We start from the raw sequence: 25,425 nt of genomic DNA on the forward strand, positions 1-25,425 counted from the left end.
CATTTGTAATTGGTTTTAAAGCATTCTTTGATTCCTATGGCAGGTTTTAACCCACCGCACAAGCAGTGCGCAATCTTTGCAACACTCTCCTGTTTGGGATAATTTGTTGCAAAGATTCCCAGCAGTTTGAGCTGTAAACTGTACCAATAGATAATGTTACCTTGGTTATATAGGGATACATTGTAGCTGCTGAGTTACACTGACTATAGCAGCCATTATGTTAGGCACACAATTGGGATTGTTGCAGAATAAGAACAGGAGCACCAGACGATTGTCAGCTTAGGTAAGACTGTAGAATATACATTGTCACATGCTTTACATATAAACATAAGAAAAGAAAAAAAGTGTAGTATTGCTCCTTTAATAGAAATATTTGATAAAAATAGCAGCTAGAGTATGAGAGCGCGTTAAAGCGGCTTCAATATAACCTGTGTAATATATATGTTATAATAAAAATGTAATGTTGCAGTGAGTGACATTTGTATTACATAGAACTTCTGCCTTCTTCTTATTTTTCATGTTACATAAAAGACTTGGACAACTGCAGATAACCCAGCTCCTCCTTCAAGGGCTTTGGTGCATCCACCGGTTGTAACAATGGACGCCATTGGTGTGTCTAAGTGGTGTCAGCGGTTAAGTCCCACTTCTGGGGAGGCAAGACACTGCTGAGTTTTGGAAGGTGGGATTGGCAGGGTAGGCCTGCTGCTGTTGTGTTTTTTTTTGTTGTTTATATATATATATATATATATATATATATATATATATATATATATATATATACATATACATATACATATACATATACATATACATATACATATTGTATAATTGTGATTGCGCTTATTGTAGTTTTCTGTTTTTATATATATAAAAACACAGCTCACTTAGCACAAGCTTCCTTGAAATAAAATATAAAATATATTTACAAATCCATTAATTGCTGGGATTTATTGAGCTGAAAGCTCAGCCTTAACTGCCGAGCACAAGTGCTGCTATTTTAAGCCCACTGATAATATTCCAAGCTCACGGATGCTCTTTAACACCCCATAATCCTCTGCAACAAAAGCATGACTGTGCTTGGAGACGCTCGGGGAAGGCGATCTTGATATAGGGTGGGCAGCAGCAACAACACCACGTGTCTGCCCCTTCCAAAGCCCACAGACACACACTGTACTCTGAAAGAAGGATTAGACGGTGGGTAGTAACAGTGCAAATAATTTCCTGTCAGCCAATCCATTAAAGTAAGGTGTGGGAAGCAACAACACAAGTCTTCTTCTTTCAATGCAAACACACTGCCCACTGGTTCCAAGTGCTATTTTTTTTTCTCGCTCAGTCCCATAGATAAGATTTCTTCGGCTCTTGATGCTACATGACACCCCTATAATCCTCCACAACAACACCCAGCTTGTTATCAGAGAAAGCTTAGGTGAATCGTTGGCTGTGTTGAAACCTCCCACTGGCAAATCTATGTAAACACTGATACCTGCCAAGCAACTGAAACTCGCTATGTAATTGAGCCAGGGCCCATCACAAGTGCAATGCACACATACTTGCACTCATTCACACAGCCCTACCATGGACAGCGTCGATACAAACCGCCCCTTACACGCAGATGTGCTGCCCTGCTGAACAGTACTTTGACAGGTGACTGCAGTATAGGCAACAGCATAACCTGCTCTCTGCCAAGCAATCCATTTGTACAGAAGAGCAATGTTACAGCTCTCTCCGCCTGCCAAACTCTCCATTTCCACACAGAATATTCATGGGCAGCCGCAGCGTCCATGCCAGATTCAATCCATTCCTACAGGAAGTGCAGCATGGGAAGAGTTTCTCACAACTTCCTTGCTGCATCTTCACTGCTACAGTACAGTCATCTGGGTAAATTATTAACGTCTGACCTGTGAATGACCAACATAAATCAATAAGCCGGAAACGGATCATAGGAAAGTAGGCAGGCAGGAATAATGTGAAGATTGTGGTTGGTATTGAGTCATTCATTTGATTAGTACAGCGCTAGCAATGTGTACTCAGCACTGTACACCAGTCACAATCTACTGGTAGAGGTCCTGATTAGTTTTCTGACATTTTCGTGCCTATACTTGACATGTTGAACTTGTGCTGTGAAACAAGCTGTAAATTCTCACACTCCGAGACTCTGAATGTGCAGGTCTAATTATTCATCTAAACTTTTTTTTTTTTTTACTACAAATTGGCTTTTTCCCTTTTGTATGTTTTCTGGTTGTAACATTATCCAGTAGTTGTCTGTTTAGAAAAATATGTATTTTTTTTTAATTGCCAGTAATTATCTCCTTTTAGATTATAGACATGATTGCTGTAACTAGAATTGCTACCATTTCTTTGGCTGTTCATTAAGTTCTAGCCTATAGCTGTAGTATTTGTATATTTTATATGCTATTTATTATTGTACCTTTATCACCTTTAAGCTTTCGACCTTAACTATAAAAGCTCAAAATGTTTAAATTGTGAAATAATCATTAAATTAAAAATATCACTTGTGAGCACATTCAGATGTCTCGGACAAGACTGCAGCCCTGTTTTTCACCATTATCTCTTTGCGTACAATGCATCCACTGCAGCAAAGAATTCTGAGAAATGACATGCAAATGAACACAGTGTCACCTTTTGCTTCAAATCCATTTTAACATGGATCCCTGTAAGCTTATGTCTGCCGCATTGCACAGCTTTTCAGCGCAGCCTGGTTAAAGAAAATGCATAGCCAGTAAACCTACTCACAGACAGCTTGTTTTGACCTTTTGGGTCTTAGTGGGAGGATGGCCATACTGGCTTTGCAATGTGAAGTTGGAATAGGTTTCAACCACACAGTCATTGAAATGGTAGAGCAAGTGGTTTATATGGATGAAGGTTTGATTGCAACTCACTATGTCTGCTGGTAAGCAGGACTGCATCTTTCAACACATCTGCCATCTCCAGTATGGAGTTATTGTTAATCTATTGTACGGTTAATCTATTGCAGTATGTGCTGCTGTCCGGATAGCAGCAATATGTAACGGCAAAACCAACCTCATTGATGGTTTGGCCGCCTAAAATTATTAGTACCAACAGAATAGGCACGGGGGAAAAAAACACTTTTTATATTACTTGAATGAAACTAGTAAAATAAATATGCATTATTTTTTTACTGCACCTGCCGGCGGAGATGTTGGCTAAAGATTGTGAGAGTAGATTTTACAAATGTATAAACACAAAGTACGTTAGACAAGTAATCACTATTACTGCGCTATTTCGCCCCTCCCTGCCCCCCAAACATCACCATGTCTTATACTCTGCACCTCACCGGGACTAGGCCAGCTGAGCCAGGGAAGACTATTTGTGTTACTGTGGGCATGTTGCACAATACATTCCCTCTCTCCCCCCACTCGCTCGCGCTCTCTTTCTAGCTCTCTCTCTTTCTCGCTCTCTCTCTTTCTCGCTCTCGCTCTTTCTCGCTCTCTCTCTTTCTCACTCTCTCTCTTTCTCGCTCGCTCTCTCTTTCTCGCTCGCTCTCTTTCTCGCTCGCTCTCTTTCTCGCTCGCTCTCTTTCTCGCTCGCTCTCTTTCTCGCTCGCTCTCTCGTTCTCGCTCTCGCTCTCTCTTTCTCGCTCTCTTTCTCGCTCTTTCTCTCGCTCGCTCTTTCTCTCGCTCGCTCGCTCTCTTTCTCTCGCTCTCTCTCTTTCTCTCGCTCTTTCTCTCGCTCTTTCTCGCTCGCTCTCTCTCTCTTGCTCGCTCGCTCGCTCTCTTTCTTTCTCGCTCGCTCTACCCCCCCACCCCCTCCCTCTCTTGCTTTTTTTTGTTTTATGTAGTAGCGCGGGGGGGGGGGATTAAAGCTTATCGTAAGACCTATTAATGCACATGTCCTTCAGCGGCGTTGATGTGCAGTTCTGTGCGTATGTTTGGGACTGCGTGTACAAAATGATTTTGCTAGTATGCCCTCTCAGACGGGGCCGGGGTAATTGGGTGTCTGTTTGCAGACTGCACAGCAGAGAGAGCGGGAGCAGACAATAATCAGCACGTTGTCATAGGGCGACACTGCTCTCAGATCACTTTCTGTGTCTATAAACAGCATGTGAGCCTGTGCCTCCAGCTGTGCGGGCTTCAGCACACTTCTCAGGGAGACTTTTTTTTTTTGCCTGACCTGGTTTTACGTCAGGGGGAGCTGGAGGGAACGTGTGTCCTAGGAGAGAGAGCGAGTCAGGACGAAGTCTCCCCGAGCTCGAGCACATCACGATGGTGTAGAAAGAGCAGTGGGCATCGATTGGGATGTGGGTTGTGGAGGAGGTATGGGGGAAGGTGTAACTGTGGGGGATCAGAATGAATAATGCACGGAGTTTGATTGCCAACAAGTCTCTGCCACAGTAGATTGGCAGAACAACGAAGTCTCACTAGATTCCTGGGAGTATTCCTTAACTGGATTCAGTCTCACTTATATAGAACAGTATAGATCCTTTAGATCAGCGGTGCTCACCTCCAGTCCTCGGTCCCCAACAGGTCAGGTTTTCAGACTATCCCTGCTTCAGCACAGGTGGTTCAATCAGTCACTACTTCAAGCTGGGCTATCCTGAAAAACTGATCTGTTTTTAGGGGGGCGGGAGGGGGCTTGAGGACTGGAGTTGAGTACCCCAGCTCTAGACTCCTACTCTGAGGGCACAGTGTTTAAAATGATGTGCAACACAAGAGTGGAGTGAAGGTCCAAATCCAGAAAAGAGGGGGCCAAGCGTTTCCCATTCATTTCAACAGCCGTTAAGTCATGCCAAATGCATAGCACCCTTTTGTGGATCTGGGCCAAAGAAGCAGTCTCACGAAGGACCATAGTGAACTATGGCAGTGAGACGTTTCATAGGTCAAAACTAGGTTAGTTGCACACTTTTTTCATTTTCCAAAGGAAGTCAACAATTAGGATTTTGGCGTCCACAGAGACTTCATCGATCCTAAAGGGGTGGTAGAGCATTAGACTATTTGTAATATAAAAAAGAAATGAACCAGTCCAGGCAGTCTGATGAAGGATGCACAATATATTGAGATCGTACTATTGTAGAACACAAGTAATTTTTAGTTGTATTTGGAGTGGGCCATAAAGCTTTCCTCAACCCAATATTTTTTTGTTTCTGTTTTCTTTTCTGACCTCAACACCCTCACCGCCGAGCTGATCTGCGGGTCCCCTATCCTCCAGACAAGAATACTTGCCCAGTTGACACTAAATAGCCGAGAGGTCAAAGTTCACTCCAGTGGCCAATAGAAATTTTCAATGGTTGATGTTGTGACTTCCTGTTTGTAACCAATCTGGCATATGTATATTATATCATTTTTGTTGTCAAATCCGGTTAAAAAATAAACTACACATTTTTTCAGGAACCAGTGGATCATCGGAGGTCGGGGGACCATGAAACTGATTCGCGGGACACCCTGGTTCAGGTAAAGTAAAACCAAAAAAAAACAAAACAATGTTGGTGTGATTGCTGCCTTAAAGGTGCAGTCCCACTTAGAAGCACAGTGAGCCAGTGACCGTTTTATTGCCTCTTCAAACATCAGAAATCTGTGGCATCCTTTTTGAAGGCTTCAAAATTGGTATTTAAAGTGGGTACTCTAGGGGAACAAGGGGTATAGTTTCCCATTTCCTCTACCGCCACAGGTAACCCAGTTAGATGTATGCACATCCACCTCCTGCCGTAGAACTCAGAACAGAGAAAAATGCCCGATCCTACGCGGCCTTGCATCTTTAAACAAAGCCCTGTAAAAATAACATTATCATATTTTAGCGACAGCCATGTTAGAAGTGGTCCTTGTTCACGGGCATGGCAGTTAGGCAATTCATGTTGGGCCCAATTCAAACGCGGAAGAACACTACTTAAAACCCCATCCTGCCGATGGCGGAGACAGGAAAATGGTAAGTAGCATGCATGCATGTTACAAGTTCAGCGTAGTTTTGAGGGTAGGTGGTTCTGCGATTTAACGGAAGCAGACACGTTGGGATGTCAGTCAACTCCCGGTGGCTGTGTGCAGCTACACAGTGCGGGACTAGCAGAGTCCTGTTGTCAGAGTGTGAGTAATGGCAGTGAAAGTCAGGGATGCTGCTGGACAGACTCTGAGACTAACGTTGTTAAAGGGCCTATAAGATTTATGACCCTGGACCAGCATCCCTAACAGCTGGTTCCATAAATAATTAAAGCCAATGGAATTGTATCCCTTTTATCCCCCCCCCCTCTCTCCCCCTCTTCCCTTGCTTGTCACCGCTCCCTAGGAAAAAAATAATAATACTGCATTGAAATGCAACTGTAGAGATGGGCACTCTGGAGCTGTCAGTCCTTTAAACGCAGTCACTGCTAAGTGCCGGTAATTACCAAGGCTACCGTAATATTTACTAACCTCCCGGGCCCCGGCAGAGAGCGAAATAATGAGCGGCTGGGCAGTGGGGTCAGCTTGCATCATTCATTTTGATTTCCCTCTGCATCTGTTTGGTGTAGCTCTACTTAGCAACATATATTGAAACGGCAATATTATGGAATATCTTGGGCCTGAAAACTCTAGTCCCGTAGAGCAGAATATGTTCGTATTTGCAATAAATTCATATGCTTATGTTAAATGGACGTGAAGTAAAGTGACACTCTGCTCATTTGTGTGTCATTACCCAGAATCCTTGGCTGCAGTGAAAGCACCGTATGCCAAGAGATCATGATGAAAAACAGGTTTGCCTGCCTTTCTGAGACGTGAATGTGCTCACAAGTGATTTTTTTATTTGCAATAAAGTGGAAGCACTTTACATACCCTCCAACTGCACCTATTTCCCAGGCCCCGTACCTATTTTAAAACCAGGAGTTGAGAAGCACTCCACTGCCTGCCTTCCATTGGATGATGCCCTGAACCCTCAGCTTGTTACAGCGTACAGATCAATGGCTGATTTGATAAATGATCAGTGGGTTATAGGGAAGTTATCAATATTTTTATATTTTTGGGATAAATCTAAAAAATAAAATTCAGAAATATATATATATATATTTTTTTTTTGTGAGTGAGATGATCTTTGCAATCAATTTAATTGTGTGTATTACACTGTCTTTGTAGGAGGTCCTCAAAATGCCAATATTGTAAGATCCCATATTCCACAGAGTACCTATTTGGTATGTTTCTGTGAGCTGAATTCTATCAATTGCAACAGAACTTAAAATCTAATTAACTATTTTGTATGTTTGTGAGTTGATTAGGCAAACCCCTCACTTAATTGTTAGTCAAATGCATGTGATCAGAGTATTTAAGACAGTCTATCTTGGCTGTGAGCCATATGGCTGTGTCACATTTAAAGTGTCTGTAGAGTTCATTTTGGAGTTGAAATTAGAGGAAGATCTGGACTCTGTACAACAACAACTTTGCAACTGTGAGAACGTGACTTTCTAAATACTGTGATTATTTGTACTCTTCCTATCGTCCAATAACTGGGAAGTCTCTCCTCCTGTATCTCACTAAGCCCTCCCTATTGTTTTTCTGTTTACTGTTTCCTCACTCCTTTGTGAACGTCTCTGTTCTCTCCAACGTCCCCACTCCCCACTGCACCATTATTTATACACCTCTCTCCCAACAACTTCTTTATCCCTCAATAAAAAACACCCAGACAAATCCTTTATTCACCCCTTCCTGCTGCTGGGGCTCTCCCCTAAGCCTGAACCCAGGCATACACACCTGATCTCACCCACGCCTCCCCGCCATCTCTTCCCCCGTTAAATGGTGTTAACCTTCTGATTTAATACCGACTAGCCTTAAAACTCGCCCCACAAATCAAGCATCCCAATAAATTGCCTGCACTCATGGCTATTGTCCCACAGTCACTCCTACCACCCATTGTGGCCAAGCAGTGCCATCTACTCCACTTATTCCCTAACCTGCTGTCTCTGTAAGTCTCCCATCATACCACTTAGATTGTAAGCTCTTCGGGCAGCGATTGCCTTTTCTATTGTCTGATTTTGCTGCACTTATTGTATTAGAATTCCCCGTACTGTATTCTTTGTGAAGCGCTGAGTACACTTTTGGCGCTATATAAATAAAGACATACAATACATGTGCACAGTGTTGCGTGGTCTGCATTTAGCTGTGTAACATACCGACACACATTTCTAGTGTTCATTTATAGATTAGGATATTTGTTTAATAGCCTTTTCAAGTGCTGCCTGAAAGCATAACAACTAGTTCTGTGCAATAAATCATATGCACGGCTTTTGTGAAATGGTAATTACGTGATTGTAGCTAAATGGAGAGGGAAAGCTGCAAAAATCCATTTTTTCCCCTAGTGTTATAACACCTGTGTTGGGAAAATTCACAATGGAGGCCATATTAAAGATGACCCTACAAAAAAAATCTTTAACAGGCGTTTCTTTGAGCAAGTGGTTAACCGTGAAATATGGGGTGTAATATGAGAACGGCTTACCGCCTACTCAGAAACCGCCTACTCAGAAAGAACATGGCCTACTATATTTGTTTGTGTTTGTACTCAAAACTCGCACAACCGCAGGAAATAGTATAGTTGCTAAAATCTGCACATCATGTTGTCCAAAATATTTATTTTATTCCCTGCTCCCGAACACAGCAGTAACTACCAACAGGAAAATACGTCACACATTTCCCCTTGTCATCAAGAGTTTTTCTTTTGGTAAGAGGCTTGTGCCGTGATTATACCAAAAATTCGCTGGCGGCGCCAAAACATCTAGCATACAATGAAAGTGCTCATACCAATGGCGACTGTCGCGCTGCGCCGTACTGCAAAGCAGCAGGCTGGGGAAGAGACTTCCAATTTTGTTTTCCTCTGGCGAGGGCCGTGTCACGTGAGCGGTTCAGCCAATGAGGGCGAACCGCTCACGGCCAAGCCGCCTCTGCTCTGTCTCCCCGGAATAATCAAGATGCCGCTCGGTGGCAGCACAGGGTGATGTCACAGGATAGCGCTGCAGCTCTTGGTATGATTGAGGCCTTAGAGGGCATTCTGGGTGAGCAGAGAGGGTCCGTTATTTGTGAAGTGTCCACACTCCAGAAGCAGCCGTTTGGAATTTTCTGCATTGTTTACAAATATGTAAAGGGGAGATCTGAATGTGTGAGGGGCTTTTAAAGGTACTATTCAATGAAGTATGAGTTCAAAGCAAAATGCGGTTTAATACCTTTTCTAACATTCGTTTTGTAACAGTGGTTCTGCCTATTATGGATGGAAAGACTAAAAAAGTCCAGATGTGTATATCTTTATATAGCGCCATCCAGATACATAGCACTTTACAATACACGTGACATAATATTATAACACATAATGGGAATGAGTGCCTCAGACAAAACAATAGGAAAAGGAGTTCCCTGCCCCGGAGGGCTTACAATCGAAGTGTACGCAGCAGGTATCTCGTAATCCTGTATTTTTTAATGTAGCTAAATCTGGAATCCCATATTGGAAATGCCTGCCAGTCGTGCCACTAACTGCTCTGAAGAACACCAGTATGGGGGCTGTGCCCTTCACAACGTCAGTTCTCACAGGTCTGTGTGTTCCTACTTTAATATTCATGAACAAAGTAAACGGGTTATTATTGAGTTCCCTGTTCCAGCCCTGTCACTGCACACACTCCGCGTGTCTTACGCATTGGGTCCTGTATTAGAGCCTTGTAACGCTTCCGCTATCGCATTGTGGCCCCGGCCCCAGTTGCACCATGTCGCGGCCCCCCTAGTCCTACCGTGACACCCCCAGTCGCACCATGACCCCGGCCCACCCCAGTCGCACCATGACCCTGACCCCCCCACCCCCCCTTAGTCGCACGTGACCCTGCTCCGCCCCCCCAGTCGCACCGTGACCCTGCTAACTCAGCCCCCGTCATGCTGTGTCCCGCCCCAGTGTAATAACCACACCCCTTCTTGCTGTAAGCCTGCCCTCAGCAGACTGGATCCCCTGCTTTGGACTTGAAGCGAGAAGCGGTTTCAAGCAAATCTCATGCAAGTGTGAGGCCCATTCTCATTCTCCGTAGTAGGAGAAATACTCTTATGTTATGGTATCTTTTTAGTAGGAAAGCCGACTCCTGGCTCCCGCGCACACTCGTCTGCTCTAACCCTTTATTAGCTGGAAGTGCCTTTTTCTATGCAATGTGTTGGCCGCCCCTCTGCCTGCACAAGGAGTTTTATTGCTGCTGCCTCAAGCCTCCGTTTCTCTCAGCAAATTAGGATGGCGTAAATATGCCGCAGTGATAGAACAGGGGGTGGTGGCTGAAATGGATGTACCAAAAAAGGCTGAAATTCACAAAAAGCCTGTCTGCCCCCCCCCCCCCCCCCCCTCTGTGCATCCGTTCCCTCCCCCTTTTCTGTATGCTCAGCACTTATGTCATGCACAGGCGGCTCAGTTTGGTTTCGGTAACGCTGGGTGCTCCTCCTGCAGCCCTGCATCAGCAGTCTATCTGTAAGCAGACCTGATGAGCTACGTCGGGATGAATTTGGACATTGATCCGTTTCGCTCGTGGAGAGATACTTGGAAAGTAGCACGTCTGGTCGCTGAGGGGGGGGGGGGGGAAGAAGGGTTGACAGGGGCTTTTTTAACCTAGGCAGTGCTGAACTGAGCCTGCAGTGCACCTCTTGTAATGTTTTATGTAGCGATGCTAGTATACGCAGCGCTGTTGCGCGATTGCATTGAATCCCTGCCCCAAAGACAGTTAATGCTAGGTTTTAGTCTTGCAATTTTTTTTAGTGTTGTTGAGCAGCGTCATGTAGTTTCCAGAAGGTTGTAAGGGATTCTCCCCCCCCCCCCCCCTTCCTGTCTGCTCCTAACTCTTGGAAACCCCCTTGGGCTGCGTCCATGGTATGGACGACCGCGCAGACACGTCCGCACGCTGCGCAATCAGACTGCCTCAAGGCAGTGATCACGTCCGTGCGGAGGCAGGAGGCGGCGCGTGATGCGCGAGTAATCGGTTAAAACTGATTTTATCGCGCGATAGAGCGGTCACGTGAGCGGCTCACCCATTGAGGGCGAACCAGCTCCGTGACGTCACCAGGAACGCCCCCAACGGCCTGAACTATGGTCAGGGAAAGCACCCGTTTTCCTTCAGCCTCGGCACAGCTGCACGCTCTGTGGACGCAGCCTTTGGCTGAATACCCGCTGGCGCTGAGCGCGCTCATGCTTGGAGAGGGCTCCAAGCCCGAGTGCTGCGTGTCCTGCATTTGCGCGGGGGAAGGCATTCCGGGTAGTTGAGCGCGCTGGAAAGTTATTTTTTTTTTTTTTTCCCTGAGCGCGGGTGTGCATGTGCACGCATGCACAACGTGAGCAGGGACTTACATATATCTTTATACGTAAGTAAGCGCCGCGCGCTCAGCGCTAGCGCGGACGCAGCCTTATGGCCACATATATGGGGATTAAGGGCCCTAAAGGGTTAACTGCCTGGGTTATTGCAAGTTAGTCAGGATGTAAATGTTGCAAAAGGCAGATGCTTGGCCACTCCATACTTCTAGAATATGCTGGAAGAGTCACCTGATCTACGGTGACTCAATATAAACTAAGCCCACCCTTATTCTTACCAGTTACAGGAGTAGACATGGAGACCAGTGATGTTCATCAAAGGGGTATAAATAGAGCTGCAGAAGCTTCTAGACCTGTAGGTTCCTGGAGGATAACAAGAGGAGAGGAACCTCATGTGTATAGTGTCTGTCTTTAATGTCTAACTCCATGTGGTGAGCATGGTCACTAGTTAAAAGTGTCCCTTACCGAAGAAGGGCCACCAATGATGTAGGGATGGGAGCATCCTACCTTCCTTAAAGAGGATGTGCATGGCATTCAGGCCAGGGAATTCCTTGATCAGGGACCCAGCGTGCCATATCTGGAGTTTGCATACAAACAAGCTCAAGTAGCACACCCGGTCGGCCAAAGTAGGGATTAGCAGGGGTATGCACAGCGTGATAAGTAGATAGGATCCTTGATGAGAGGTGCACTCCACACACAGAGTCCTGGTAGGTGGCTGGAAAGCCTCAGATCACTTGCCAGGGATTGCCAATTATCGTATGTGTGTGTGTGTGTGGTGACGAGCCATGTGCCTCCTTGAGATGCTGCATGAGCACCCATGGAGGAAGAGTGTATGATATCCAAGATGTAGAATCCTTCATGGATGCCAACGCCCTGAGAGACGGTATGCGAGACGTTGGGTACCACCACTGTAAATAAGACACCTTGATGTGACTCTTGTTTTTGAGCCGGGTAACAAGGGGTTACATCTTTATATTATTATTATAACCTGTATCCTACGTGATCTCTGCCTTATCTATATAGATCAGTATGCGTTGATGGTCCAACATTACCGGTACTTTTAACCTTTAATTTAGCGTAATTTCTTATTATTAAACTATTATGCATCCCCTTTCTCTTGCAGGGACCTGGAACACATTGTGTTGCTGGTCCCTCCAGGAGCGAAGTGGTTAACCAGCTCTAAGCATAAAGCATTTGTTGGCCTGATCAATCCATGATCGTCCGTTTCCATGGCGATTTTAAAGCTAGTCCCTGTGGTTCAGAGACATGCCAGGGATGCACTGCCATTGTCTCATTCTTGTCCCTGGGCCTACACATCATATAGAGGAAGCGTAGAAGACAATAGGGATGTCCCCTAATGTGCCATGCCCTTGTCTTTTTTTAGGTCAGAACAACAGGGTTTGTTTTTGCCCCAAAACTGTACTTGGCAACCAAACCAAGTGTCATTGCTTTGGCTTATGTTTACAGAAAAATCATTCTGGGTCACGGCTTTTAGAACCTCTACACTGGCGGTCAGGACCAGTATGTAAGAGGTGCAGTTTTTAAAACTTCAATGAGGATTAGGAACTGTAGCAGGCCAGCCTCACACATAGCCTCCGTGACCTCTTTGAAGAGCACATCTGCAGGATTTCAAGCTGTCCTAAGTTTAGCGGAACTGTCCCACACTGTTGGGGCTGAGCATTACTCTACAGAATGAATTCTCGCTAATTTTCAACCCTTTACCTCATCAATTCCAATTGTCTCATTCAAAGTCCTAATGGATCCGTTATCTGGAGCCCACAAATCTTGTTTGCGTCTGCAGTATTGTATATACAGGTACAGTACTTGCATTTGTTCAGGTATTTTTATTTTATATATTTTTTTTAAGTATGTATAGAGTCTGGGATGATCAGCAATTTTCTATTCAGGTACTATCTCTTGGCTAAAATCTCACTAATTTGTGACCAAAGAGGTTGACGTCATGGATATCAGCAACTGTTGCTGCATTTGTTTCCTTATTTAGGTACACGCTTTTAATTACGCGCTTCACGCCCACAACTTTCTTTTGGTTTTATTTCTGGTTTTATTGCACTGACTTAATTGCCATCATTTGCGAAGATAGAAATCTTACGTTAAATTATTAAACAATCAGGATATAGTCGAAAACGTGTTCTATTTCTGAGGGCTTTCAGTTAGCTGCAGTATAAGTGGCTATTTGCTGCAAAAATAGTTCTTAACCTTTCTTTCAAAAGGAGATCCCAGTTTATATCAATTTTGGCACAGTTTATCATAAGTCGCGTTCCTCTGAAATTGGTTACACTGAAATATCTAATGAATACTACATTTTACATTCGTAATTGGATTTCATATTCGTTTTATCAGGGTGACAGTGTAAATGTAACGTGCTATTTTTCTGGGGTTTAAAATATATTGGCTTAATCACTAATATCATTATGTCTTCCCCTGGTGATGTCCGCTCCCGTCCCACCACACCCCCGGCACTCAATGGGTTACGACACCCAGTGTTCTAATGACATGCAGTGTTTTTGCACAATATTTTTACCGCTGGTCCTTCTTCCTTTTTATATTAATATTGTTTTATTTGAAATGCTCTGGCCCCGCGCGTATTACTTCAACCTCCCACTCTCGCCTTCCCCAGGGATCCCTCCGAATTAAATTCATAATTAATCGACCACAGTTCATGCCTCCGCAATGAGGAGAAAATCTCCCGGTGAACTTGTGACACTGACCCCAGGAGATGTTCTTGGAGAAATGATTATCTGAAATCTCCAGGTCACACACGAGCGATCGGCCCCGGAGTCTGGCAGTCTGTGGCAATATATAGAAACAAGGCCATTTATTCATGCTTGGAGGCATACACACGGCATACATGCTATATACACTTCCATCCTTCAAGGGTCCTTTCCCCTGGAGAAAATCTAACTTTTAAGTAGCCCCTGCTAAAATCATTGCCAGGTATACACATCGCTGGTCCACCCCTGCTACCTTTCAACTCCTAGAACAGGCACCGCGGGCAACCAGAGAATCGTTCTTTGTGATATGCAGCTATTCTCACGGGTAGTTTACCTTTGCAAATGTCTTCCACAAATCCTTAAACTGGATTTATTCCCCCCCATTAAAGGAAAGAAATTGTGCAGCACTTCAGGCAGGGGTGTCTTTCACCCACAATTACTGTATTTTTCTACGTATCGCTGAGAGCGTGCAAGTATTGAATATTATGATCACCCCATTGTCACGTCACACTGTGATTTTACGCTGCAGGCTTCTCAGAAGTGGCGTCCAAATTGCCACCCAGTAGACCAGATGTGCTCAACTCCTGTCCTCAAGACCCTGCAACAGATCAGGTTTTTAGGTTATCCCGGTTTCAGCACAGGTGGTGCCGTTTTCGACTAAGCTCCTGATTGAGCCACCGGTGCTGAAGCTGGGATATCCTTAAAACCTGACCTGTTGGGGGGGTCATTAGGACTGGAGTTGCGCACCCCTGCGGCAGGCTGCTGTTGGCTTCCTATACATTGCCTACGTGGGTTACCTAGAGCTTCTGTTTGCTGCGGCATTACACTTCTTAGAAGACGGTGAACAGGCTCTGAATCGGCAACGTCACTGCCTTTTTGAAGTGGGTGACCAGGGGTCAAATCCCAGTGGTAGCAACTCTTGAGTGAACCGTTTTATCACCTTGGTTCTCGGGCACTAGAAAATGACACCGTAAGCTCTGCAGGTGAGGAATTTGAGCCAGATGAATGCTAGATTCCAGCTCTGTAAAATAAAAATAAAATTTTTATAAATGATACATTAACATAATAACATGTTCATAGGTTAAATATTCCCCGTTATGTTGATGGTGTAGAACTGCATGGGGCATCCTGGCACACCTCATCCTTTGTATTTTTCCTTCACATTCCCCATCCCAGCCTCACTCTCTGGGGTGCTTGGGCTCCCAGGCTGAAAGCTGTTTACATAAGAAAGAGATTCCGTTCCGGGTCAGAGGGTCCCATTAATTCCATGTCACTGGCAACAGCGGAGGCTGTGTCCCTGTAGGAGAATCAGAGCCGTTTTTTTGTTTTTTTTAAAGGGAGGATATGTATCTGGGACGAATGCCACCCGACTTGCATTAGGAGACCTAAGTTTGCTTCCATTCAATGAAGCAATGTACTGTAGAGCCATATTGTCCCTTTATTGCTGGCCCTTCAAGCAGGGAAGGGGTTAAATTAAGTATAAAATGTGGAAAGTGCCTTATGCTTTATGTTCCCCTACCCTAGGGTCAGTGTGTGTGTGTGTGTGTGTGTGTGTGTGTGTGTGTGTGTGTGTGTGTGTGTGTGTGTGTGTGTGTGATAATGGCCACCGGGAACTTGTGTAGTAAAACCGTAATTTGTTCGTGTCCCCATGGGCAAGGCCCGCTCATGCACATGTTATGTACTGTATTTTATAATACACATGCATGAATACAGTTCTACCATCAGAGCTCAAGCTTACCACTCAAGTGAAGGTTTTCCTTTTCACTACGGATTCAGGATTCCATTTCTTCTTTCGGGGATCCTAACTTAACCGGTACTGTCCCTATCTTCAACATAATGAACTGGGGGCCTTGCCTTCCTGATCTACTCTCCCCGAGGCTCCTCTCTTCTTGTCCTCTTGGAACCTACCCCAAATAGTCGCTCCTTAAATACACATGGGTGATGCCTGGACCCTCGTAGCAACCCAGGGTGGGGCCAGCATACAACCACCATGTTGGTAACCATTTAGGAGGGGGGGGGTTGTTATACTCTCCTCTAACTAAACCCAATGTTGCCCACAACATTGTATAGGTACACATTAAACATTGTTAAATACACACAGTATATACATTTATTTATATTCATCTTGTGGTAACATTTAATATCCTCACACATAAATATAACCTTAAGCACAACTTTTTCCAGGTTGCTGCGCTATACACACACGGGTGGTACTTTTATATTGGCACATCCCATAGTATAATGGATGTGTGGAACATGACAGTGAGAGCAGAACACAATATATCTGAAGTCCCGGAGAAGGAAGTTAGAATCCCCGAAAGAAAGAATGTAATCCTGAATCCGTAACGTTATAGATGGTCTCAGGAAAGAGGGCTCCCGGGCGCCGGCAGATCAGCTGTAACCGCTGATCGGCGCTAATATGTCTCACCAGTCTGTATGGAACTAGCAGTTCCCGAACCAGCAAAAGGTATTGGGCCAAGTAAGAAAAAGACCCGCCAGGATTCCTGTGGGGGGCTGGGTCCAACACTTACTCAGAAAAACTAAGTCAAAGTACCTTCACTTGAGTGTTTGAGTGGGCACTGATGGTTGAACTGTATTAGTCTGTCTATTACAAAATACAGAAGAACGTTGTTAAAGTGTATGAGGGGTCCCACTCCCTATCCACGAGGGACTGTTGTACTTCAAAACTTCCTGGCGCCAATTATTCCACAACCGTGCTTCCTCATCGCCCAGCCACCTGAATCCAGCCCCTGATTCAAGGTAACCCATGCGCAGTAGCCATATACATATCACACCGATGTAATCTCTCTAGATGTCGGGCAGGGTGGGTTACATTTAAATAGCAATCCACAATTCTCCATTGTACTGTAAAACAAAAAAAAAGGATGATTATTTGAACAAGTTGGCCTTCTGTACATGAACAGGTAGCCTACGTTGATGGAAGCCCAATTTGAGAGCAATTGACCATCAAATTAGAGAAGTGGTGTCTCCTTTATTGACTTAAGCAGCTGTTGGGAGCTACCTGGAGGACATCTTGGAAAAGGGCATATTCCCAATTAAAATAAATAATACAGGAGACTGGTTCATGTAGATAAGAAAGCGCAATAAATAAAGAGTGGACTCATGTGGGAGGTTGGCTGCTTTAAATTCTAAAACAAATGGTAGAGAGGACGTTACCTGGCTGAGTGCTTCGGCTTTATTGCTACTGTAATACGCACACCTGTTCACCGGACGCCTGCATTGTGTAAGTAGGGGTGTTCAGCAGTCGTACCTGCGCCGCAGACAGACTCTCGGCGGCCGCGTGCGCCTGGCTCTGTGGAGCTGTGTGCAGAAGCAGCATAGAGCTAGCGGAAGGTATAATAACCCTGCCCTCTCTCGCAGCCAGACCTTTGCCTTCAAGTGGTTTATTTCATTTTCCACATGGAGGCTTCCCTGATGAGGCTGCAAATATTTTCTCATCTCATTGCTTTGATGGAAAGGTTTAGAGGGGGCTGTATGGTTCCTAGCACGCGCGTGCGTACGTGTGTGTATATACACACACATACCATCAGCCCTTGTCGATCCACTGCTGGATGAAGCCCTCCCCAATGACCTTACAGGTACTGCAGTTGCAAGCCCCTCTCCTCCATGTTGCTCCAACACATTTTGTAATATATTTATTTATTTATAAAATGTTTTACGAATTCATTGAGTTGCCTCTCGTTTTCAAGTATGTCCTGGGCACAGAGTTATGATGACAAATACTGTACAGTACATGGTTACATTAATGAACAGAGTTATACATTCTACTTAAAGACATTGCATAAACAGTTAAAGATAATGCTATAGACCTATGGAACAGTTGCAGAGCAGATTAAAATGTGAGACGTGCACCAAACAGGGCAGTTAGTATAAACTAGGATGCAAGCCATCAAAATAGTCATACAAACCACAAAAGAACAGGCACTCCAATCTGAAAAAAAAAAATGAATTTAGTAGCTATTAAATGAAGATATTTTTGTTGCAGATTGGAGTGCCTGTGCTTCCTTTTGGTGTTTGTATTACTATTTGAATAGTTTGCGTCCTAGTTTATACGAACTGTACTTTTTGTTGCATGCCCTATTCTTGTCTGTCCCGTATGTATGTATGTATGTATGCATGTATGTATGTAAATGTGTTAAAAAAGCAGACACACCAAATGGTACAATAAATGTGTCTTTTACTAGCTCAAAGTTTCAGCTTCCCAATGGAGTCTTTTTCAAGAGCCTCTTCAAAAAGGCTCCATTGGGAAGCCGGAATGTTGATCTAGTAAGGACACATTTATTGTACCATTTGGTGTGCCTGCTTTTTTGACCCTTCTACATACAGGTCAACCCCCTTATAACGCTGTGTTTGGGGTCCAAAGAATTATATCGCGTTATAAACGGATCGCGTTATAAATAATGTACGATTGTATGCATTCTGCAATAAAGTATTTAAGATACCAATGATCGTGTTGTAAAGTATTCATGAATATGAAAATTGGGAGCCACGCTTGCATCACGTTATAAGCGGATTCGCGTTGTAACGGGTCGCGTCATAACGGGGTTGAGCTGTAGTATGTATGTATGTATTTATATCTATATATAATATATATTCTATATTAAAATGTAACCATTTAATTCAGGGAATAAACATTTAGAGGGGGTCCATTTATTATAGTCACCTGGTTGATAAATTTGGGGCACTTTGTTTTCCACCAGTTTTGCAAAGGACAAAATCCAACATATTTCAATGAGAATGTTTTAACTTGATGATAAATCTTGTGCAGTTTTGTAGTTGTTGTTTTTGCCTTCGTTTTGCAGACGGGAAACGGAGAAATAACCCCCTTCACGGTGCAGCCTCGCCAACCTTTTGGAGGCTGCCTCTGGAAAGGGCAATGTTTCTGTATGTGAGAGAACATGTGCAATGTCCTTTGTGCCCGAGCAGAGAGGACTAGAGTTTAGCGAGTCACTGACCCATTACTGGGGTTCATTGACCTGTAAAAAGTAATTTCCCTTCTCGTAATCCTGCGACTGTAACAATGTTTCACAACATAGTTGTGGTAACTAACAGCTTGGATAACATTGGTGCCTATATGCATTTAAGGCACCTAATATTTGGTTACATGCATTAAATGCACCTAATATTTATATGTACATGCATTTAAGGCACCTAATATTTATATGTACATGCATTTTAGGCACCTAATATTTATATGTACATGCATTTAAGGCACCTAATATTTATATGTACATGCATTTAAGGCACCTAATATTTATATGTACATGCATTTAAGGCACCTAATATTTATATGTACATGCATTTAAGGCACCTAATATTTATATGCATTTAAGGCACCTAATATTTATATGTACATGCATTTAAGGCACCTAATATTTATATGTACATGCATTTAAGGCACCTAATATTTATATGTACATGCATTTAAGGCACCTAATATTTATATGTACATGCATTTAAGGCACCTAATATTTATATGTACATGCATTTAAGGGACCTAATATTTGTGTGTACATCTTCTGCTCATCTTTCTCTGATTCTGTGCCTCTCCTCCCTTTGCGATCTGAGTTTAGTTTGGTACATCGTGCACTGCTCTATAACCATGCAAACACAATGACCCTTGTTGAGAAGTGAGATAATGTACAGTTAGCGGTGTATCATCTTCCATTTAAGTGAATGGACGTTCCAGCATTATTCACAGTGCATTATCCTACATCTCCTTCTTATTGAACAAGAAGTTCATTTTAGCAAGCTCACTTTCTGCCTGATGGAGAGGCTGGTATGGGTACTGCAGCTCGGGGCACAGCACGCACCGTGTTCTACCATAGCCAGATCAGTACTCTGGCCAAACGGACACCCGAATACATGTAATATACTATCCCACCTAACATTTGTAGTGCGTAATCGAATAGACGTTCTTCTTTCCTTCCTTTTTTCCTTCTCTCATTGTCCCGCGCGCTCTCCTTTCTTTCGTGCTTTATCCCACTTATTGATCCATCTTGTTTCAAGTCTTCCCCCTTTCATTTTTTGTATTTACTGCGACCACAAAGCAGTCACGTTCTCTCTTGTGCCGGTCCTTCGAAGACATGAAAACACTTCATCCGATGGAGCCAAATAATGCTTACCGGTAAAGCTAGAAATGGCAGTATTGGTGTGTGTGTGTGTGGTGTGTACACAGACACGCAGAAGCGCATACGCTGTGTGTGTGTGTGTGTGTGTGTGTGTGTGTGTGTGTGTGTGTGTGTGTGTGTGTGTATATATATATATATATATATATATATATATATACACACACACACACACACACACACACACACACACACACGTGTGTGTGTACGTACATCTGTAGAGGAATAAAACACATTTACATAGAAAGGGGTGAATATAGTGTTAATTTGTACATAAAATAAAAAATTCGAACTAACAATTGAACATTGTGTTTTTCTTCTATAAACACTATAACTGTTGTGTTTCTTTCTGAGCCCCAGATTTGGTCTTCAGGACTATTTTAGCTTGTGTTGTATTGGCTAACGGAAGTTTATAGATATAAGCTTTCCGAGTCCTCTATAAATATCAGCCAGCCAACAGAAGAATGTACCTGCGTGACCCTGAGAGCAGGGCTCCATAAGCACCTGTTACTTATTACAGGTATCCTCTCTGCCCAGGGAAAACACTTGATATCCTTTTATATACTGGTGTATCAGGAGGAGGGGAATTTGACTACATTCTCAGAACTGCGCTTTGTGTCTCATTCATTTTCCTAGTAGAATAACACAAGCTTAATGTGTTATTTTCTTTAGGCTTCAGCAATGCACATACCTCAGTACCAGGGCGACTTGATGAGACTGTCACATTGCGTTTGCGATGGGGCTTAAATCAGTTTTTTGGCTTCTGAGATGCCTTAGCCACTTGGAGTTAGCAATAGTGGACTTGACTCCAATATAGCCTACTGAAAAGATTATGTATCTTGACGAAGCGTGATGAGGGCCATTTAGATTTGTGACTGTACTCCTGTGTCAAGGAAAATAGCAGTATACAACTCCCAGACACATCAGGAATGTAATCTCAAATTGTCAGCAAATCACTACATATTCACTGGGAAGGACAAGTGTTCCTGCCTTAAATTACCTTCAGGGCTGAAAGAGAATTTTCTGTCAAGATGATGGACCTATATAGTAGTAGTAATAACAATAACACAATTATTTAATTATATTTAATTGAAGGAGCGGCTCAGTGAGTAAAGGCACTGACTCTGAAAACAACAACACAGAGTTTGGAGCAGGGGTACCTGGTTCAACTCCGTGTCCTCTCCTTGTGACCTTGGGGAAGTCACTTTATCTCCCTGTGCCCCAGGCACCAAAAAATAGATTGTAAGCTCTCTGGGGCAGTGACTTATGCCAAAAAAGTCTCTGTACAGTTCTGATGACCGTGTCAGCTTTCTGCAAGAAAGACAATTATTATTACCCTGTTGATCTTTTTTTTTTTCTTTTTTTTTCAAGCATAGTTTACTGTCAATGTTTATTGGTGAAACTGGTGACGGCACGATTCAGCCCCTATGTAACATTGTACTTGGGTGCATCGTGTCGGCCATGTGCTTCTAGCTGTGATCATCTTTTTTTTCTGCAGCAGAACAGCACTGTAAGGAGGCAGTTATGAAGGCTGGTGAAATACACCCGTTTCTATTATGACCACAGCTACCTTGCTGTGAAATACTTATGTACATCAGTGAAGAAAGAAAACCCGGTAACTTAATGCCCATGTGAAATATACAGGATATTTCTATTCTAAAGACTCCTATAAATAAAAGTGCACGAAGGATTGTTTTCTCTGTTTTCCAATGCTCAGAGAGAAGACGGCAGAACAGTTTCTTGTGTGCTGCATATTCGTAGTATGCCCTTCTGTGTTGTATGTGCTCTTTGCCCAGTAAAATATGGTTAACCATCCAATGATGTCCGTTCTGAAGGGCCTGGCTACGAACGTTCCACACCATGGTCACTTACTAAGCCACCATGTCAAGGTTGACCTTGCGAAATAAATTCTGCCAGCTTTGGTACTGGTGACTCCTGTGATGGTCCGCTCAAATGTAGCAGCAATAATCCTTACAGTATATCTAATGTTGAGGCACACGTTATCTAGTCTGTTGACTGGTCATGTGCCCATGTGCTGAAGTATTCTAGTACCAGTTAATAGAACCTAGGTTTTGTGTTGGTTGGGGGTGCTGCACATGATTCCTGGATGGGATGAAATTCTTAGAGTGGTCCTATGTGTGGTAAGCCATCTTGTTATTTAAGAGGCCGTTCCAGTAAACCAGTTACTATAGTATATGTCAGGGTTTCAGTTTAACAAACGTATAGGCCAATTCGGTTTGAACCAATCAAAGACCTGGTCGCCGGAAAGCAAATTACAACTTTCGCTTGTGGCGACGGGTGACGTCACCCATCTCGCGCACTATAAGCGCGGCCTAAGGGCTAGGAGTTGTAATGACAGGTAGATGGCAAGACTGCATAAGTGAATCCATTTAAACAGAATTATTTATTTATTTAAGCAACTTTTTGGTAATATTTACTACACTTAGGGGGTGTATATTTTGGGGTATGCCAGATAACCTCACCTTTTTTAAAGGAAACCTTTCAGGGAGCTTTTACTTGGTCTGAAAGTTGGGGGAAAGGGATGGTGCATCGAATAAACAGGCATACCCCGCATTAACGTACGCAATGGATCCAGAGCATGTATTTAAAGCTAAAATGTACTTTAAGTGAAGCACTGCCTTTTCCCCACTTATCGATGCATGTACTGCACTGCAATCGTCCTATACGTGCATAACTGATGTAAATAACGCATTTGTAACAGGCTCTATAGTGTCCCCGCTTGCGCACAGCTTCGGTACAGGTAGGGAGCCGGTATTGTCTTTCAGGACGTGCTGACAGGCGCATGCGCAAACTGCTATTTGCCTATTGGGCGAGGGGAATCGGCGCGTCACTACTACGTTGGTCTGTAGGACAGAATAAGTGTATGTACATACTCACAAAGCGAGTGTACGGACACAGGGGTACGATGCTATTGAAAATATGTCCTTACTCGTGAGTGTACTAAAAGTGCATGTCCTTAAACCGGGGTATGCCTGTATGTTAAGTGGGACTGGAGCTTTAGTGTGCGTTTTTCCCCCTTTGCATATGCTCTGATAAATCCACAAAGCCTTAATAAAAGATCTTTGTTTTATTATCTCCCTATAGTTACCTCATCGCAGAGTGACGTTCTCTACGTCTAATCAGGCTCCGGATATCCAAGATCCCTCGCAGCATAGCTACTATGACAGTGGACTGGAGGAGTCTGAGACCCCCAGTAGCAAGTCTTCGTCTGGGCCGAGAATAGGGCCTTTGGCTCTTCCAGAGGACCACTATGAGCGCACCACCCCTGATGGTAGCATTGGTGAGATAGAGCATCCTGAAACCGGTAAGAAAGGGTACAGACAGGGACCTCCCTCCTTCCAGGTTCCATCTTGTTTGACACTGATCTCTCTACAGGCCTTCCTAATGATTGGTCACCTTATCCTTCAGGTTCTAGAACACTTCACTATATGCAGAAAGGTTATTTGTATGTTGCGCGTAACCAGTATGTTGCATTCTCTCCTATGTTCAAGCACAGCCACACTACTTTTTCAACCCCTTCAGTGCTGAGAGAGGGAGGGGGGAGAAGAGAAATTGTAGCACAATGCACTATAGCTACAATTGGGCACTGTTTAAATCACTGCCCAATGTTCAAGCTGGTTACGAACAACACTCATAAGACTTACCTGATGAGGTGGCACCTGCCAAGTGGAGAAAGATGTGTGTAGACATTAAAGCGATGTTGGAGCATTACACCCCTATGATAAGTGCACCGACCTTATGACTTGTCACATGTTCTATAAATATGTTGATCTATGAAGTGATGGCTGTGGGGTCAGAGCTCGCTCCTGGGGTCAAAAGGAAGCTGCAGCGTCAGCAGGACAGAACTTTCCAGCTTTCTGTTAGTGACCCAATGTCTTCTCAAATTACCCCAAAAAATAAACCTTTCCCTTTGTGGATCAGGAGGTCAGGGGACCACAGATCCGCTCAGGGATCAGGTCAGGGGACCACTGATCCGCTCAGGGATCAGGTCAGGGGACCACTGATCCGCTCAGGGATCAGGTCAGGGGACCACAGATCCGCTCAGGGATCAGATCAGGGGACCACAGATCCGCTCAGGGATCAGGTCAGGGGACCACAGATCCGCTCAGGGATCAGGTTAAGGGGGCCACAGATCCGCTCAGGGATCAGGTTAAGGGGGCCACAGATCCTTTAGGTAAACTACAAACAAAACAAAGTCATTTTTGGAGAAGATTGCTGCTAAAATGGGTGCGTGAGATCCCTGAAACCAAGATTCATAATGTTTACAGTATTCTGTAAATGAAAGTGCGGAATAAAAATAATGATTTCACCCCCGATGTCAGACCATACATAATTAATTTTGAAAACATTGAATATTAAGTCTGTTATTAATTCTTAACATTATGCTGTGGTTGTATAATGTAACTATGCATGCATATCCAGGGCTGCTGTTCAACTACAGGGAACCAGTTCAAACATAAACTGGGCGGACAGCCTTTGGCCTCCATACAGTAGCTTGCTATCTAAGCAAATAAACACTTGAATCCTTACACAATAGATGGTAACAGTAACAAATTCCACCACCCCTCGTCCACATCACCCCTAATGATAATGACTGAGAGGGGCCACCAATTCTGTACTTCCTTGTGCGAGGATTAACTGTGCAAGCTGTGTAATGCAGCATACAAAAAGCTCTAGGGAGCCAACGTAAGAATGGATGGGAAGCTAAAAGAGACATGCCCAGCATGTGCACTCTCTCCCCAGTCATTGTCTGCAGCTTAACTGCTGCATGATCTATTACAGTGCAGTGAATGAAGTAGGTTTGGAGGATATAAGAAATAATAACTTTTTATTTCATGTAGCACGTTTCTCCCAATGGGACTGCAAGCGCTTCACAATTACAATAGAGCGCACGGTACGTAGAACATAGGATTCTTACAGACACAGTCCCTGCTCAGATGAGCTTACAATCTATGTTTTTGGTGCCTGAGGCACAGGGAGAAAAAGTGACTTGCCCACGGTCACAACTGGCTGACATCGGGAGTGGATCCAGGATCTCCTGCTTCCTGTGTAGAGTCCGTGTCATTACTCACGAAGCTACTCCATCAGAAAGACCTGCAGAGATACTCATGGCTTCTGTGCTTTTGTTGATCCGTAAAGAGAACCGCGCTGCCCCAGTTTCCATGTGCTGTACCATCTTTAGCCTTTACGTGCTAGCAATGGCGCGGTAAGCGGAATGGGGCATTTGGTCGCGCCCGCTTTGCCAAGACCAAATGACCTCTGGCGTTCTGCCA

The 25,425-nt window shown here is 44.0% G+C and overlaps 1 protein-coding gene across 8 annotated transcripts in view; it reads left to right on the forward strand.

Annotated features, from left to right (window-relative positions):
• The window catches only part of PCDH1 (protocadherin 1), a 154,274-nt gene that overhangs the window by 96,996 nt on the left and 31,853 nt on the right, over window positions 1-25,425 (forward strand). For 4 of the 8 annotated variants that reach the window (XM_075602018.1, XM_075602020.1, XM_075602023.1 and 1 more), the window contains 2 exons: window positions 5,367-5,429; window positions 23,237-23,456. The exons of 1 other annotated variant lie outside the window; for it this stretch is intronic. In XM_075602018.1, coding sequence (XP_075458133.1) covers window positions 5,367-5,429; window positions 23,237-23,456 — 283 coding nt within the window. The remainder of the gene's footprint in view (window positions 1-5,366; window positions 5,430-23,236; window positions 23,457-25,425) is intronic. 3 more of the 8 variants (XM_075602024.1, XM_075602025.1, XM_075602021.1) reach the window with 2 other exon arrangements.

Source organism: Ascaphus truei, chromosome 5 (genome assembly GCF_040206685.1).
Source record: "Ascaphus truei isolate aAscTru1 chromosome 5, aAscTru1.hap1, whole genome shotgun sequence".
Lineage (NCBI taxonomy): Eukaryota > Metazoa > Chordata > Amphibia > Anura > Ascaphidae > Ascaphus > Ascaphus truei.